General features: G+C 37.8%; 1 protein-coding gene across 2 annotated transcripts; it reads right to left on the bottom strand.

The window, feature by feature from the left end:
- Window positions 1-3,259: 3,259 nt before the first annotated feature.
- Window positions 3,260-15,006, bottom strand: LOC149224405 (putative CCR4-associated factor 1 homolog 6). Of its 2 annotated transcripts, none has more exons than XM_089386112.1 (2): window positions 13,824-15,006; window positions 3,260-3,562 (listed from the first exon to the last, which is right to left on the bottom strand). In XM_089386112.1, the coding sequence occupies exons 1-2, from the start codon at window positions 14,588-14,590 to the stop codon at window positions 3,544-3,546; spliced, it is 786 nt and encodes a 261-aa protein (XP_089242238.1). In that variant the 5' UTR covers window positions 14,591-15,006; the 3' UTR covers window positions 3,260-3,543. The 2 variants fall into 2 exon arrangements, with proteins under 2 accessions (XP_089242238.1, XP_089242237.1); XM_089386111.1 differs by having other exon boundaries at window positions 13,816-15,005.
- Window positions 15,007-15,675: the final 669 nt, after the last annotated feature.

Genomic DNA, 15,675 nt, shown 5'->3' on the forward strand with positions numbered 1-15,675 from the left:
GAAGCGATCACAGCACTTGATGACATCTCTCTAGCTAATGGCTACGTGTCATTATAATAGCGTAGATAATTGTTTGAGGTATGTTATTTTTAGGACACACTGTCAATCAAAGACTACATTTAATAATTTATTACTGCAGCCTTGCAATCCAAATCCATTTTATTATCATGTTTGGTCAATATCTTAGTCATTAAGAGATTCCATAAAATGCCTGAGGGGGATTATTCAAGACAGTAACTATCCATGCACAAAATATAGGGTGACAATAAAGAAGTGAAAAGGCGTGATAGAGAAAAAGAATCCCCTGAATTTGCGCTTAAGCTACTTAGATTTTGTTTGCAAGCAACCTCAATGGAAAAAGAAACTATCATTTTTTTCAGCAAACAGTTTGAAAAAACGTGTAGATACAGTGGGTGCTAAGGGCCATTGTGGAAGTAAAATCCTGAAATCCAGGTGGCACGAGTGAGCAAAAGATTAAGAAAAAAATATTAGACTCGATAAATCATGGTACTACAAGGATGAAAGCCACCATCAAATGGAGATCCACCAGAAGTTAGAACCCAAACCATGGAAATGATGAGACCAATGCAATTAATGACTTTAATGGCAACACTAGGAAGTGCAGTTGATGAAATCAATCATCAAATGGATAGCCACCAAAACCCAAACGACGGAAATGATGAGATCAATGCAATTAATTACCTTAAATCATGGTACTACAAGGATGAAATCCACCATCAAATGGAGATCCACCAGAAGTTAGAACCCAAACCGTGGAAATGATGAGACCAATGCAATTAATGACTTTAATGGCAACACTAGGAAGTGCAGTTGATGAAATCAATCATCAAATGGATAGCCACCAAAACCCAAACGACGGAAATGATGAGATCAATGCAATTAATTACCTTAATGGCAACATGAGGAAGTGCAGTTTATGAAGAGCTTTGTGGAGATAACTAGTTTTAATTACGTATCAAGCAGCCATGAAACCTAAATTCTTGCCATATGTTCAGAGAAAGGGGCAAGTTCTTTGGTAATTTGACAGTGTCCTAGTGACAAGGAGAGTTTGCAAGATCTCCATGAGGATATGGTTGGGCCTACTGCAGCTCAAAAGAGGGATGGAAGTGGGCAAAAGAAACCAAAAAAGCATGTTTCCAGTCAAAAGGGGTAGGAAGAAGTTCAATTAAGAACAAATAGCCAAGTCATGTTCGGGCCTTCCTCATTCAACATCATTTTATTTTTTGGGGAGCAGACTGAGGACCAGCAGCATCATTGGACAAAGAGGAAATCAAAGGAGAATTGGGAACAGAATGAAGGACCTTCTTGGTCTCTCCTTCTGGTCCCAAGGATACCCCAACCAGAAGGAAAACTTTTAAAGCTGCTTGACACTGACTGGTTGATTCACCACCCACTGACCAGAACTGTGAAGGACATCACCATCATCCTTGTAGAAATGAGAAGCATATTAAGGTTTCAACTCAAGCCAACCAGGAGAAGGAAGCTGAACTCCAGAGCCAAAGCTTCAGATCAAAAGGAGGACTCGGCAATATTTTAACAGCTGCAATTGCTGGAGGATTTAGTGTTTAGAAAAGAATTGCAATTGGATCTTCTATACAAAATCAGAGTGAAGTGCCCACTACCCAAAGGGAATGTGCAATGAGGACAAGGGATTTTCCCAGCTTGTCTGCCACAAAGTCAAACCACCTGCCATTATCATGTGATCTGCTATGGGGAACAGGAACTGACAGTTTTGCAACTTTTTGCCATTTATTATTCCATATATAAAAAGCCAAACTTCAGAGCCAAATCTACAGATCAAAAGGAGGACTCAGTAATCTTTTAACAGCTGCAATTGCTGGAGGACTCAGTGTTGAGAAAAGAATTTCAATTGGGTATCTTCGATACAAGATGGGAGTAAAGTGCCCCAAGGAAATGTGCAATGATGACAAGAGTTTTTCCCAGCTTGTCTTCCCCAAAGTCAAACCACCTGTCATTATCATATCCTCTGCTATGGGGAGTAGAAACTGACAGCTTCTGCAAATTTTTTGCATTTATATTTCATATGTAATATTTATGTTAAAAAAGGGAGCTTATATATATATGAAAGGAAGCCAAACTCCACAGCCAAAGCTGAAGAGCAAAAGGAGGATGACTCTATACCTCTTCTATCCATCCAGTTAAGCACATTGCGTAAGTTGAGTGACCTCTCACTTACGGGACCTATTTTGAAAGAATTCAAAAGGTCGACAGCAGTACAGTGCAGTCTTGAACAATTGTGGAGAGTGAACACGCAGCCCTGAGCGATATAGTAGTTGAGGAATGCGAACATATGAGTTCTTAGGGTAAAAGGCACTTTATCTAAGCCTCTTTAAGCCCCCTCCCTTGGAACAAGTTCCTGCTTGTACATCCCTCTCCAAAAAAAGCTACTCAATGAGTCTCACATCTGTAATAACTCTCATATTGGAGAGAGAGTTACAATGCCAGCTGAATCATATGAGGCCTGAAGATAATGCAGAGTGACCCCTTTACCCCCCAAGGGAGGCCAAGTCTCTTTACCGGTCAGGCTCACCCTAATGACAATGGTTTCATTCTAGTTGGGATTCAGTGAATCAACCAACAAGGTCTGGCAAATGGCATTAATATCTCCATGTGATAGGTACCCCAGGGACTATCCTGAGTGGCTGTCTGGTGAAACGAGCTGCTGTGAGGCCTAGGCTGAGTGGAAGCACAAAAGTGCACTGAAGGAGGAGCATCCAACTGATCAGAAAGAGAGATCCCGTGATCCACCCTCCATCTAATTAGCCTGTAGAGACTATCGTCGCCTCCTACAGTTCAAGCAGCAACCATCTTTTAATGGCTGCAATTACTGGTGGATTTACAGTTGAGAAAATAATTGCGATCAGATATCTTCTATCCAAGATGGGAGTGAAGTGCACAAAGAGAATGTGCAATGGGAACAAGGGATTTTTCCCAGTTTGTCTGCCACAAATCAAACCACCTGTCATTATCAAAAAATCTTCAATTGGGAAAAGGAACTGACAGCTTCTGCAACTTTTTGTCATTATAATATTTATGTTGAAAACAGGAGTTTATACACACACACATATAGATGAATCTCCAGGGATGGCTTCTTCTGCTGTGTGCCTCATAGTCCCTACCAGGTCAGGCATCAGAATCAGTGACAACAGATTTACATGTGGAAATTTCGAGAATCACCTCTTAATGCAAATTCAAAATTTTCACCTCAACCTTCAGGTTCCTCAAATATATTCTGTGAACTTTCAGCCTTAGGGATGAACCCGAAATGAGTTACAATTTACAATAGTATGTGTTTCACTACTGTCCAAAAATATATACAAGGCAGCCCAAGAAAATGCACACGGAACAAATCATACTTCAAGGGAACCATGTTTCCAGCCCTTAGGGCACAAATCCCAACATATAACTTATCTGAAATTACTTAGTTACAGTGAATTTATTACATCCATAAATCTGCCCACATAGCTTCTATATGTTTGTCAAATCGCTTAAGATAATCAGCTAGCTGTTCATGATAAATCTGCATACCAAACAGAGTTAGAAACTATTCATTCACCATTAGATTATAAGCTGTAAATCAGATATGCAAGTATACGAGGTTTGGACAGCAAAGCATGCTTAAAATATACATAAGATGAAGTTACAAGCATAGAATAAAAAATCAGAGAAAAATCAGCCACATTACGATTTTTTGTGATGCTAAACCTTTCAAAAAAAGAAAAAGAAAAAGGAAAAAAACACCTCATTGTCATTGGAAAAAACACATCATGACGGAAAAACTGCCTACGATGGATTTAACCCTCAAGTGATGTTTTTGTTCTTTTTAACTCATTTGTCTCTGCAACAGTTGGAGGTTGAGAGGGAAGGCATTTAGCATCATCAACTGATCTTAGGAGGACCAAACCATGATTCTCATCACCATTAGAGTCTCTTTTATTGGAGTGGGGATCAACTCCCGTCTGCCTACAGTTTTCATATTCTCAAATCCTAGGCATTTCTTCAAACTCAAGACTCTTAAATAGTTCTTTCCAGATTTATGAAGGTTTTTCAAATTTCATGTTGCTTTCACCTTATTATCATTTTTTTCATGGCTCACAGAACACTTTAGAGGTCTTTCTTTTTATCAGGGAGTTTTTTTCAAAAGTGTTTGATGTTCTTCAAATTTTTCTCCAAGGTTTGAAGCAGTGCTTCAAACTTTGACCGAGTTGACCCTCGTGGATACCGACTTGGACTTCAAATAGGTTCTGAGACCAGATTGGTACTAAACGGGCTGATTTAGTACCAAACCTATCCTAGATCTAGTTTGAAGGCCAAGTCGATACCCTCACCCTAAACCCTAAAAGCACGCATGAATGGTAGTACAACCATCTAACATGTGTATAAAAGGATGAGAACGACTAAGTGTTTGAAAACTAGGGTGGAGCCACTTAAAAGGTGCAAGTCTAAGCATAACAAATGCTGGGAGCCAATATCAATTAATAAACTTTCTCAAGTATTTCATCTCAATATCTAATATTATATGAAAATACAATCTGCCAAGGGTAGAGGATATCTGCTAGGTTTTCTCAAAAAATTACTCAATAACTCTACTAATTATCTACCAAAAATATTGGGGAAGGTACATTTATCTTGGTAAATTTGTAAGTACTATTGTAAATACTGTTGTGTTTCAATATGTGATTAACAGGATTCAAGACCAAAAATAATAATCAAACAAGGTTTCACATGCACAATCATGGTTCAAACAAAAATGATGAAGCAAAGCTGGTGTCAAGTATAATATTCTCAAATAAATTTCTAAAAATGGAAACTTATTTTACTGAATATCTAGCAGGCCAATAGCTTGTAGCATGTTGTTTTTTGGACTCTAGAGACCATTTAGAGACTCAATAATTATGTATTTCTTTGGGTATGTATTGCTATTAGTGCCATTTTAATATATTCACCATTACATTGTATATACGTACGCAAAATTTGTACATTTTATTACATTTGGAATCATGGTTAGGGGCAATAGCAACTGGGGGAGGGCACTATTCTTTGTCCCAATGAATCAATTGAATTAACCTTTTCGTGGGGTCTAGGAAAAAGATTCAATCATCAAGTTGAAGCTTATGCTCTTTTGCAAATTAATCCTAGCCCAAACATGGATGATATCAAGTATTTCTATTATTTAAGATTTTAGGATTATTATTCAAAGCCTGATTAGGAAGACACTCCCAAAAGATATGCATTTGAAAGCTATTATGAAAAAAAATCTGGGGGCTACTAAAAGAAATTCAAGTCATATGAATTGTATCATGTTTTGAGGCAGCACAATCAGCTTGCAGATCCCTTTGCTAATATTGGCACTTCATTAGCCTTAGGAGAAATTAAAATATGAATAATACTTCATTTTGTCCCATCCCATAATCTTATAGAAAGAAAAGATTAAGGTAAAATATAGCCAACATTGGTGGTACCAAGTGGCATCAAAATGGATAAGAGGACACGCAGTGGAGAATAAAAAAGACACGAGGGAGACCGGCTTTAACAGTTCCATCATTTGGCATCATCTACTAAGAAATGTTAAGGCTATGGTCCATTACTCTTTGGAGTGTGTCTCCAGTTCACACATTTGGTTATGCAGGGATTAATCACATCAAAAGTCATATCCTTTGTGCCATTGAAGGTCAGCATGGCCTCTACAGGCAAGGATGATGTACTTGCAAATCAATTCGATACCTAGTTCATTCTCTGTGAAATCATGTCAAAGGGGCAATGCAAGGGTAAGATGGGAGCGAAGGCCAACTAGAGATAAAGGAGTTGGCATTATAAAATGGATGTCACCCATGCTTATGCTATCCATACTTTCTAAGTAGAATTTGACTATTTGCAAACTCCATCCTCCGAAAAGGAAATAAGACTCTAAGATGGCTAAGTAAGAGGCACCTTTCCAAATTTATTAGTTTGGAAAATATCCATTTTTTTCTTATGTTAAGTTTGACAAACAATGGTTTGTGGGATGTACTGTTGCATATAAGGTGTAATAGTTTGAATCTAGTGGAAATTTGCGATGAAATTGAATACAGTTTCGAGCACAATTGCAATTGGGAATTTGTTGGCATAAGACCAAAATATAGCTTCAATAGGTGTTGAAAGCCATGTGCTTTGGAAAAAAAGCAATTATTTGGATTATGAGCAATGAGACTACAATTGCTCGACCTAGTGACTTTGAGAAGCAATGGAGGTTGGTAGATCGAGTCTCTCTGGAAGGTCTATCTATCTCTTTGTGTTATTCACCTATTTGGTTGGGAGTTAGGGTTTACTTTGGGGTATTAACGTGGTGGTATAAGACAGTATGTTGGGAATTTGTAGTATACCTAGGGGTGGATAATACGGAATACCTAGGGGTGTACCCAAGGGCAAAATGTGATGTAAAAAGGTGACCACAATTAGTTTGTTTAGTTAAGGATGATGAATAAACAGGTCACAGCTAATAAATAAAGTGGTTAACCCGCATTATGGAAGGGAACACTAATTAGGGTTTGTTAGGGTTTTGGATCTTAGTACATTATATATAGTTAAAGATAGAAAGGAAAGAGGCATCAAGTATTGTTTTGTATTGACAAGCACATGGCTTGTGGAGTGTTCTCCTTCCTTAAGGGGTAGTTGTATGGTGTTACCCTACCTCAAGGGTTTTCTTTACATATCTTTGTATTCTTTGCGTGATTTCTCTTGGATCTATTCTATCAAAAATTTTAATATATTTCCAAGTTTATATCAAGTGGTATCAAAGCACGTTCCTTGGCAAAGTGGGGCAAATTTTTTCTTCTTTTTGTAGAATTTTTTGGGGAAAACAGTGGCAGTGACTTTCAGGGAAATTTCTGGAAAGTTTGGTGTAGAATTTTAAGAAACTAATTGCAGATCTATATTCCTCTCGAAAAAGCAGCCAATTCCAAAAAAAAATCGCCTTAATCAAAGTTCGAACAAAGGAGATCTCGTTGATTTAAAATCAACTATTTTTTAGAAATTTTTCTGACCAAAAATAGCGGGCAGCGACTCCCAGGGCAATTTCTGAAATTTTTGGTGCAAAAATTTAAGAAAAGAATTGCAGATCTAAATTTCTCTCGAGAAAACACCCAATTTCAAAAAAAATCGTCTGAATCGGAGTCTGGATGAAAGAGATCTCGTTGATTTAAGATCATATATTTTTTCAGAATTTTTTGTGACAACAGGAAAGTTGGAGCACAAATCAGAGTTCACAGAGTACCCAGTTTGTGATTCTAGTCACATGGGAAGATGCAAAGTGACCATTGCATTTCCAAAAATAGGTTATAATAAGAATTTTGAGCTATATTGGCTAAGTTGTGACCATTTCAAATTTTCCGCCCCAAAGTAAGTGGTTTTTTTTCAAAAACCTCATTCTATTTTAGGGGTTCTAGCAAGATATTTTTTAGAGGAAAAGATGATGGTCCTACGATTGAAGAAAGCCTAAAATATAACAAGTCACTACGCCCAAAAACTTTGAGACATGGACCACAAATTGATTTCAAAGATGAGGCTGCCATATGGGTATATTCACTTAACCATGACAAGATGCGAACACTTTCCGATGACGAATTGGAAAAAGTCTTTTTGGACAAGTGGTCTCATGCTAGAAAGAAGGAAAATAAGAGCCATAAAGGCCTATTTTTTGATATCTCCATCTTATAGGTTCATGGATGTATTCACAAGGAGAAGGTCATTGTTTCTATTAACCCTAGTTGCAAGCATAATCTCATCAATCTCAAATTGGCCAAAAGATTGCAAGTTCCAACACAGCATATTGACAGCACACAGATTGATGGTGTGCACATTCAAATATTTAAGGACTTGAAGGTTACCGTGGATAAATATGTATTAGATTCTGACTTTTATGCTTTAGATGTGGATGAGGAGGACTCAGTTGGTACAGTCAATATTAATGTACAAAAGAAATTTTTTGAGCTATGGTACAAAAAGAATAAAATTACCTTGTAGGATATTTCCATTAATAAACAGGAAGAGACCAAGGAGGCACTAGTAGAAAGCTCTACAGGCACCAACACATCAGATGATGATTCCTTGGTGGAAGCAATAATGGAAGACAACCTAGCAAAGAAACAAAAGTCGGTACCAAACACCACTCAAGCACCATCATTTTGGGAAATTGATGAAGGAAACACCATCACTTAAGGCCTCTACATATCACCACCTAGGAAGACTCCAGTCAATAAGACAACAACCAGCAAGGTTGCACCAGATTAGCAACAAGGACAAAGGCACTAGGACGACACAACAAGAAGGATGGTGATCCCCCCACAACACATCAACACATAGGAACCACAAGAACCAACTTCCATCTCAAGCGAGCAAGGCAACTTATAGACCGAGAATTCACCTTTCTCTTGAATGGATCAATGCACATGTATGGTACCAATGGACTACTCTTTTGAGTAGATCTTATTATTTGTGTTATTCTCATGTTTTGGGGACGAAACATGCTTTAAAGGGGGTGGAATGTAGTATACCTAGGGGCGGATTATATGGGGTGCCTAGGGGTGTACCCAAGGGCATAATGTGATGTAAAAAGGGGACCACAATTAGTTAGTTTAACAAATAAGTGTTTACCCGCATTAATGATGATTGTAAGTGGTTCAACCTCATAAAAATTGACCATAATATGTTAGTTTCGTTAAGGATGACGAGTAAACGAGCCATAGTTAATAAATAAAGTGATTAACCTGCATTATGGAAGGGACCACAAGTAGTTAGGGTTTGTTAGGGTTTTGGATCTTAGAACATTCTATATAGTTAAAGATAGAAAGGGAAAAGATGTCAAGTATTGTTTTGTATTGACAAGCACATGTTTTGTGCAGTGTTCTCCTTCCTTAAAGAGTATTTGTATGGTGTTACCCTACCTCAAGGGTTTTATTTTAATAAAGAAAAGCATTTATATGTTATTTTTGGATTGTCCTTGGATTTATATTATCAACAGTTCCAATCTATTCGCAAGTTTATTACAAAATTGCAATATCTGAGAGACTGGTTGGTGTTTACAACCAACGGAAGAGCTAGCACCTAGAATTGAAGTTCATAAACAAAGGGTGGTGGAAAATAATCTAATTTCGTTAAAGGCTTTTATGGTACCTGGTAAACAGCAGCATTGGCAAGTTCAAGTCAATAATCAGATATTTGTGAGGACTATCCTCTATGCTCAAATAAGTCAGTTATTTTTTAACTTGTTCAGCTTGAGTAGTTGGTGCAGTATGGAAGAGGGGAGAGTTAGAACAATGCCGCAAATATCTCAACTTTAGAAAGAAATGCTTTCTTTGCAACCGCGTCATAGCTAATTTGTCTCCAGTATGACCATTGTTATGGAGTTGTTGGTTTAATATCAAACTATGATGTGCAAAACTAGGGATGAGCTTTCTATTCTTCATTAGCAAATCAAAGAGCTACATACTCCTCTCAGCAAGCAATCCTCAGAATCTCTTTCTCAAGCAATGTCATCAGTAATGTAGCACAAGATTTTCTTGACCTAAATGTAACAGTGTCCCCTTAGATGGGAGGAATCCGAGCTTGGAGATGTCATCTGCCTCCAAATAGTTAATATGTCGATATGTAATGTTGTTAAATTTTGCATGTTTTTTGGTGTATCTACACATATATGAACAATAGTGTTGATATTAAGGAAACCATAGTTTTTAACATGGTAAACATTCCAAAGACGAATGGGATTGTGAACTAGCTAATGGGAATAGCCCCTCTTTTGATGTAATTGTTGCTTCAACAACACATATTTTCATTAATACAAAAATTATTGTTTTGGTTGAAAAATAAAAGGAATCATGGTTTGGAATCTTTAAAATATCTTTTTTTATTAATTTTGATATTTTATGTATTTTTTAATAATCTAAGTCACAAAATTTAAATTGGTCCAACTTTGAACAGAGTCCAAGTCCAATCTAAGTGAACCCTTGGCTAATTATGAGGCCAAGTCTAAGTTTTAAAACACTAATTTGTAGTTGGAAGTTAATTATTTCCTTGCCAATATGTCCAAGAATTTGGACTCATTCTTGCAATATGGTGAACCTGAGAATGAGACAAAACAACAAAGATTGACTTGTAAACTAGGTGGGACATTCATGACACGAGGGTTTAGCCAATTCAAATACCACCTTGGTAGAATCACAAGGCATGAGGTTGGGGTTTGTAGTAACTCATCTATAGAGATCATGCAAATTGCTCATGTCACTATTTATAAAAAGGAATAGCTTGCAAAGTTGAACTTACCACTAGTAGAGTGGCAAGATCCTCAAGATCTAAAAGCATATATTGGACTTAGAGTAATGAGAGGAACTCCAAAAGTTCATCTTCGTGAGAAACCCATCTTTCTTTGTTCCAAGAACAAGAGATGGGACACAACCTTCATCCAATCAATGTTTAATAAAAAGAAGAAGAAGAAGAAAGAAGCGAACACAATTGTGGGGAGGTGTCTTTTCTAAAGCAACATAGGTTTGAGCATTACAAACACCAACTTATTTTTCCAATCAAATTGATGTTATCACTCTTGTTGGCACAAATTATAAGCGCCCTACCTAAAAGGAGTTGTAGGGGCCAATTCTTCAACTAGAAAATCAAGATATCAATACCAGATTAGAGGACCTAAAGAAGTCATGGGAGGCCATTGGATGCATGGTGGTGTATAGTGGTTGGAAAGACGAGAGGGTAGGACACTTACTAATTTTTTGGTACATTTTTCTTGAGGTACAATGTTTATTAAATTTGTTGACACGTCAACAAATGTTAAAGATGAGATACTATTGTGTGAATTATTGGATGATGGGTTTATCTAAGAGATTGGTGTGCAACATGTGCAAATAATGAAACATAATGTAGTTAAATTATGCGGTTGCTAATGGAGAGGCATCCCACAATGTTTTTGACTCCATTTGTTTCCCATGGAATCAATTTCATACTTAAGGATGTAGGAAAAGGTCCTTGATTGGGTATAGGAGCATCACAAAATTCATACATAACCATGCATTTGTTCTTAGCCTCATGAGGAAATTCACAAGAAAGGAGTTGGTGCATCCTACAACTGCACATTCTATCGGCGCCTTCATTTCTCTTTAGTCTTATGCTTTGTTCTCATTTTGAATTGAAGGAGATGTTTGTTTCTGATGAGTGGCTCAATTGTCCATTTAGTACAAGGGAAGATGGGAGAACCATCGCTAATATATATATATATATATAGTTGTTATTGGAAATATATATATGTTTATAGTTGTTATTTTCCAATTATTTGATGTTATTGTTGGTTTATATGATTAAAAAGTTGAAAAAAATGGATTCGTTTTGTGTGTTTTTATGCTTGTTGCATTTTGTCAACATTGCTAATATGTTATCTATATTCTAAACCCTTGGCATTTCTTTGTTGATGTGAATAGCTTATCTCAAGATGGTACAAGATAGTATTCCAAGCTTAGGGCTCTCCATGCTCTCCAAACCCTAGCTAGGATGACTAAACAAGTTATCATCACACCAAGTGTTGAATTCTAACCACCAACTCCTAGCTAGAAATCACACCCAACCAAAGCTAGTCACTCCACTAAAGATAGTTAGCATACACACAAACACCTACATTTGTATCACACAACTACATCAATGGAAATAAGATAGTCTTCCACTATATTCTCCACATCTAGCACGACAAGTAGTCCTAGGGTATTCAATAGCACAAAGCCCTTGTCTTCTTTTCTCACGAGAACCACAAGAACAAATTCTTCTTTTGCTTCTTTGGGGTTTCTCCCAAACCCTAGCTCTTCTTGTTCTTCTAAAGCAAACCCTGGCCTTAATGCCCTCCTTGCATCAAGACGAGAACCCTAATACATTAGACGATAGTGAAAGATACAATGAAGAAGAATCACCCATGAATGATACAAGTTTGCTCCTCACACCCCTTGGACAAGCATGTGATCAATAATAGAAGGCACTCTTCTCCCTTTAAATATATGAAAGGTGAGGAATGCCAATAATAATAAAGTGGACAATGTCGACAAACAAGCAATGTTGGGTGTGTTATATTATTTTCATGACTAGCCCCCAGGTGCAAAGTTGGGGTGTTAGCTGGGGGGCAACCAACCCCCCCTTTGTTGCATCAGACGCAACCGGGGGGCGGTTAGAGGGGGGGCAACCAGCCCCCCCCCTTGCTACGCCAAACACAGCAGGGGGGTCACAGGGAGGGGCGTCAGCCCCCGTCGTCAAGGGGTTTGTAGGGTGCGGTAACCCCCCAGTACAAGGTCCGGGGTAGTGCCTCAGGAAAAAAAAATTGGACCCTATATTAGGTGGGCAGACCTACCTATGGTTTTGTGCATGGATTTCGCACATGGTTTTAGGCATGATGTTTTTTGCCCATGGTATTTTGTAGATCCGGTCAAGGGAACTACGGTTATGTTTTAATCCAAGGTTAATGGATTGGAGTTTATGGATGCTTTGGCATGTATATATATGTATTGTAACATTGAAAAAAATAGAATGAAAAATCAATCTAGTAGTCCCGCTTTTGGGATCTAAGGGAAAATCTCTATGTATATTTGTTTTATGTTTTAAGCTCTCGCCATTGTTTATTTTCTGTTTTTAAGAATTCGTTTGCAAGTAATTTCTGTACAAAGTTAAAACCTACAAGAAACCTAACTAATCACTAGATAGGTCCACATGTAAATCATTCCATCTCTAAGGTGACACACGTCAAGCTCCAAGGTATGTATGTCCATCAAACAAGGGTCCAAGGTGGGCACTCCACAAGAAAGATCCTACACTCCTCCCTCAAAGTCTCTAATGCTCCAATGCTACCCACCTCCTAAGCCATGTGCTACTCTAGATCCACTAGACCTTCATGAACACTCCTTAACCCAGGTTTCCTCATTCAGGAAAAATCCTCCATGTAGGCAACCAAGTGATCACATGCTACCTACAACTCAACACCCTTTGTCCAACACTCCTCCCAAGCAGGTAACCAAGCCCTCCATGCATGCCTCATGAAGAATGTCACCATGCCACATAGGTCTCCAACCTTTTGAGATGTGCACCACATAAACATCAAATCAAGGTATAGCAATCCATGATGAAGCTATCTCCAAGATGTATATCCACCATGCATCTTTTTTACTCTTAGTGGAGCTAGAGCATTGTGAGCAATATATTTTTAAATAGGAGTACTGTGTTTTCAAAGCATAGGCCAAACAATGTAAAATAGGCCTGGAAGGTAGAACAACAATTTTAATTTGTAATGGAAAATTTCTACCTTGATGATCCTAAGCAGAATCTGGAAAATTAGCGACCCAAAGATCATCATCAGCCACAAAAGAATATTGTGTAAAAAGGCCCTGTAGGTATCTTCTTTATATCAATTGTTTGCCAAAAACAGTGTGTAGACGCGTCATGTAGGGAAATTTCGCGTTTATGTTTGCACTAGCATTTTCAGAAATTCGAAAAAAGAAGACAATGAAAGAGCCCTACAGTCTGAAATAATACTAAATGCATATGGCCAGTAAAAATAATCCACATTATACTGTTCCTATAGTTGTTTGATATGCATGCTGGAAGAAAAGAAAGTAACCCACTGTATTTTCAGAGCAACTCCAATCTAAGAGGAAAATCAATCTCAAAGCAGAGAATATTATAATGCCGGATTTTGCAAAAGTACATAATAAGAGGCAATCAAGGCCTAAGAATCACTATTATCAACACCCAGTCCATATAACACACCAGCGTACTTGTCAGTAGACCCATTGAAGAAGCCATCTTGCAGCTTCCAAAAAATACATGAAGTAAGAAGGCTATCAGAACCGGCTTGATGGCTTGGTCCAATCCTCTCAACATCCATTATCTCAGCCAGCTTGTTCAACCCACCATGGAGATTATTGCAAAACTTGATCAAATACTTGATATCGTACACTTTGGGGAAATAGACCCTCAACAGATTGAAGAAATCCGATTCTTCGGAGGGCAGGTTCTGGCATGTCAGCAATTTCAACAGGTACCCAAAGTCATATCCACTGTGGAAGGTAATCCAATTCACATTTTCGTTCAACACAACGCCCGATGACATGAGAAGCTCGCCGAAACGATGCGAATCGATACCCTTCTCCTCATTCTTCTCGAAATCAATCCCACTCTGTTTCAACAACTCAATGGAATCCTGTGCATAGACATCAGCATTGATGTTGAATTCCCTGAAATTGAATTGCCAGACACATTGCTCATTCGTTCCACATGTGGGTAAATTTCCATCTTCGTCCGAGAATGTGAGACCCAGTTGAATCAATTTCAAGAGATCCACATTGGCTCTGAGCGTTTGGTAATGGAACTCTGCACTGTTTCTAAAAACCCCCACAGGTCTGACTACAACACCAGGGAACTTCGTGTCCATGGCTAGATAAGGGAAATCATCAACTATTTCACGAATTAAATCAAATTCCTCTTCAAGGTTATCTGCCCATACCTCGCGTATGCGAAGAGTGCCCTTCCGAGCTGTTGACATGTAGGCCAAAACCCTAGTCTTCTCGGCTCCAAACTCCAAATCCCCAACATAGAGAGCAGATTATTATGAATGTATGCCGTGGGACTCCTCCCTACGACCTCTGAAATTAAGAAAATAAAACCTCTGAAATTAAGAAAATAAACCGATGCGCGTTAAAATCCAGAGGCCCACGCTCTTATTTAATTGAGGAGGGTTTTACAATCGCAAAACCTACTGCCAACATCAAATTGAAAGCTGGTGAATGCTAAGGATTGGGTCGGGATCAGGACGGGGTGCGTCAACACGATTTCACAACGAGAATTGAGGCCAAACGTTCAGAGATTCGGGCAGAAATTTCAGGAATGGCGACTGCCCCCTCCGCACACAACCCCAAATCTCAAAAAATATTAAAAACGACAGTAAGCGATAAGAAATAAACCCTAGTTAAATCCTAGGTGTGGTATTCAGCATGTAATTTTGATGACGTGTCACGTTGGCGTTGTTCTTGGGAAGATCTGCCCTGGCAACGCGTTTGACCGTCCAGTATGGAATGTTCGCCGGACTTCACCGCCTTACATCCGAAGGCACGGTTTTGAATGAAATTCTATAATATTGAACGCTTAATTTAAAAATCATTTAACTATTCAAATTATACTTTTTCAAAACTAACAATTCCATTAGCTTAAAAATCATTTAATTGAAATTTACTTTTGCTAAACTAAAAATTCTATTAGTTTAAAAATCATTTAATTTAAATTATATTCTTACTAAACTAACCATTAGATGAGTGTTACAAGTGACTATGTATTCATTCATGTTATCAAAGAAGAGTCATTTGGTGGCATGTTACTCTCTTTAGTATAAATAAATATTGTGCATATAGTTATTATTGACGTTGTCAAACAAGAGTCACGTGGTAGCATGTCACTGTTTTTAATATAAATAAATATTGTGCGTATAGTTATTAGTTTCTTTAGTTGTGGTGACATGTCACATTTTTTAGTATAAATAAATATTGTGCATGTAGCTATTAGTTTCTTTAGTTGGGATGATATGTTTGCTTATTTAGTCAAAAAAAAAAAAACACACAAAACAAAACAAAAACA

Source organism: Pinus tabuliformis, chromosome Q, assembly GCF_031772625.1.
Source record: "Pinus tabuliformis cultivar Carrire ecotype Pingquan chromosome Q, CPIR1, whole genome shotgun sequence".
Taxonomy (NCBI): domain Eukaryota; kingdom Viridiplantae; phylum Streptophyta; class Pinopsida; order Pinales; family Pinaceae; genus Pinus; species Pinus tabuliformis.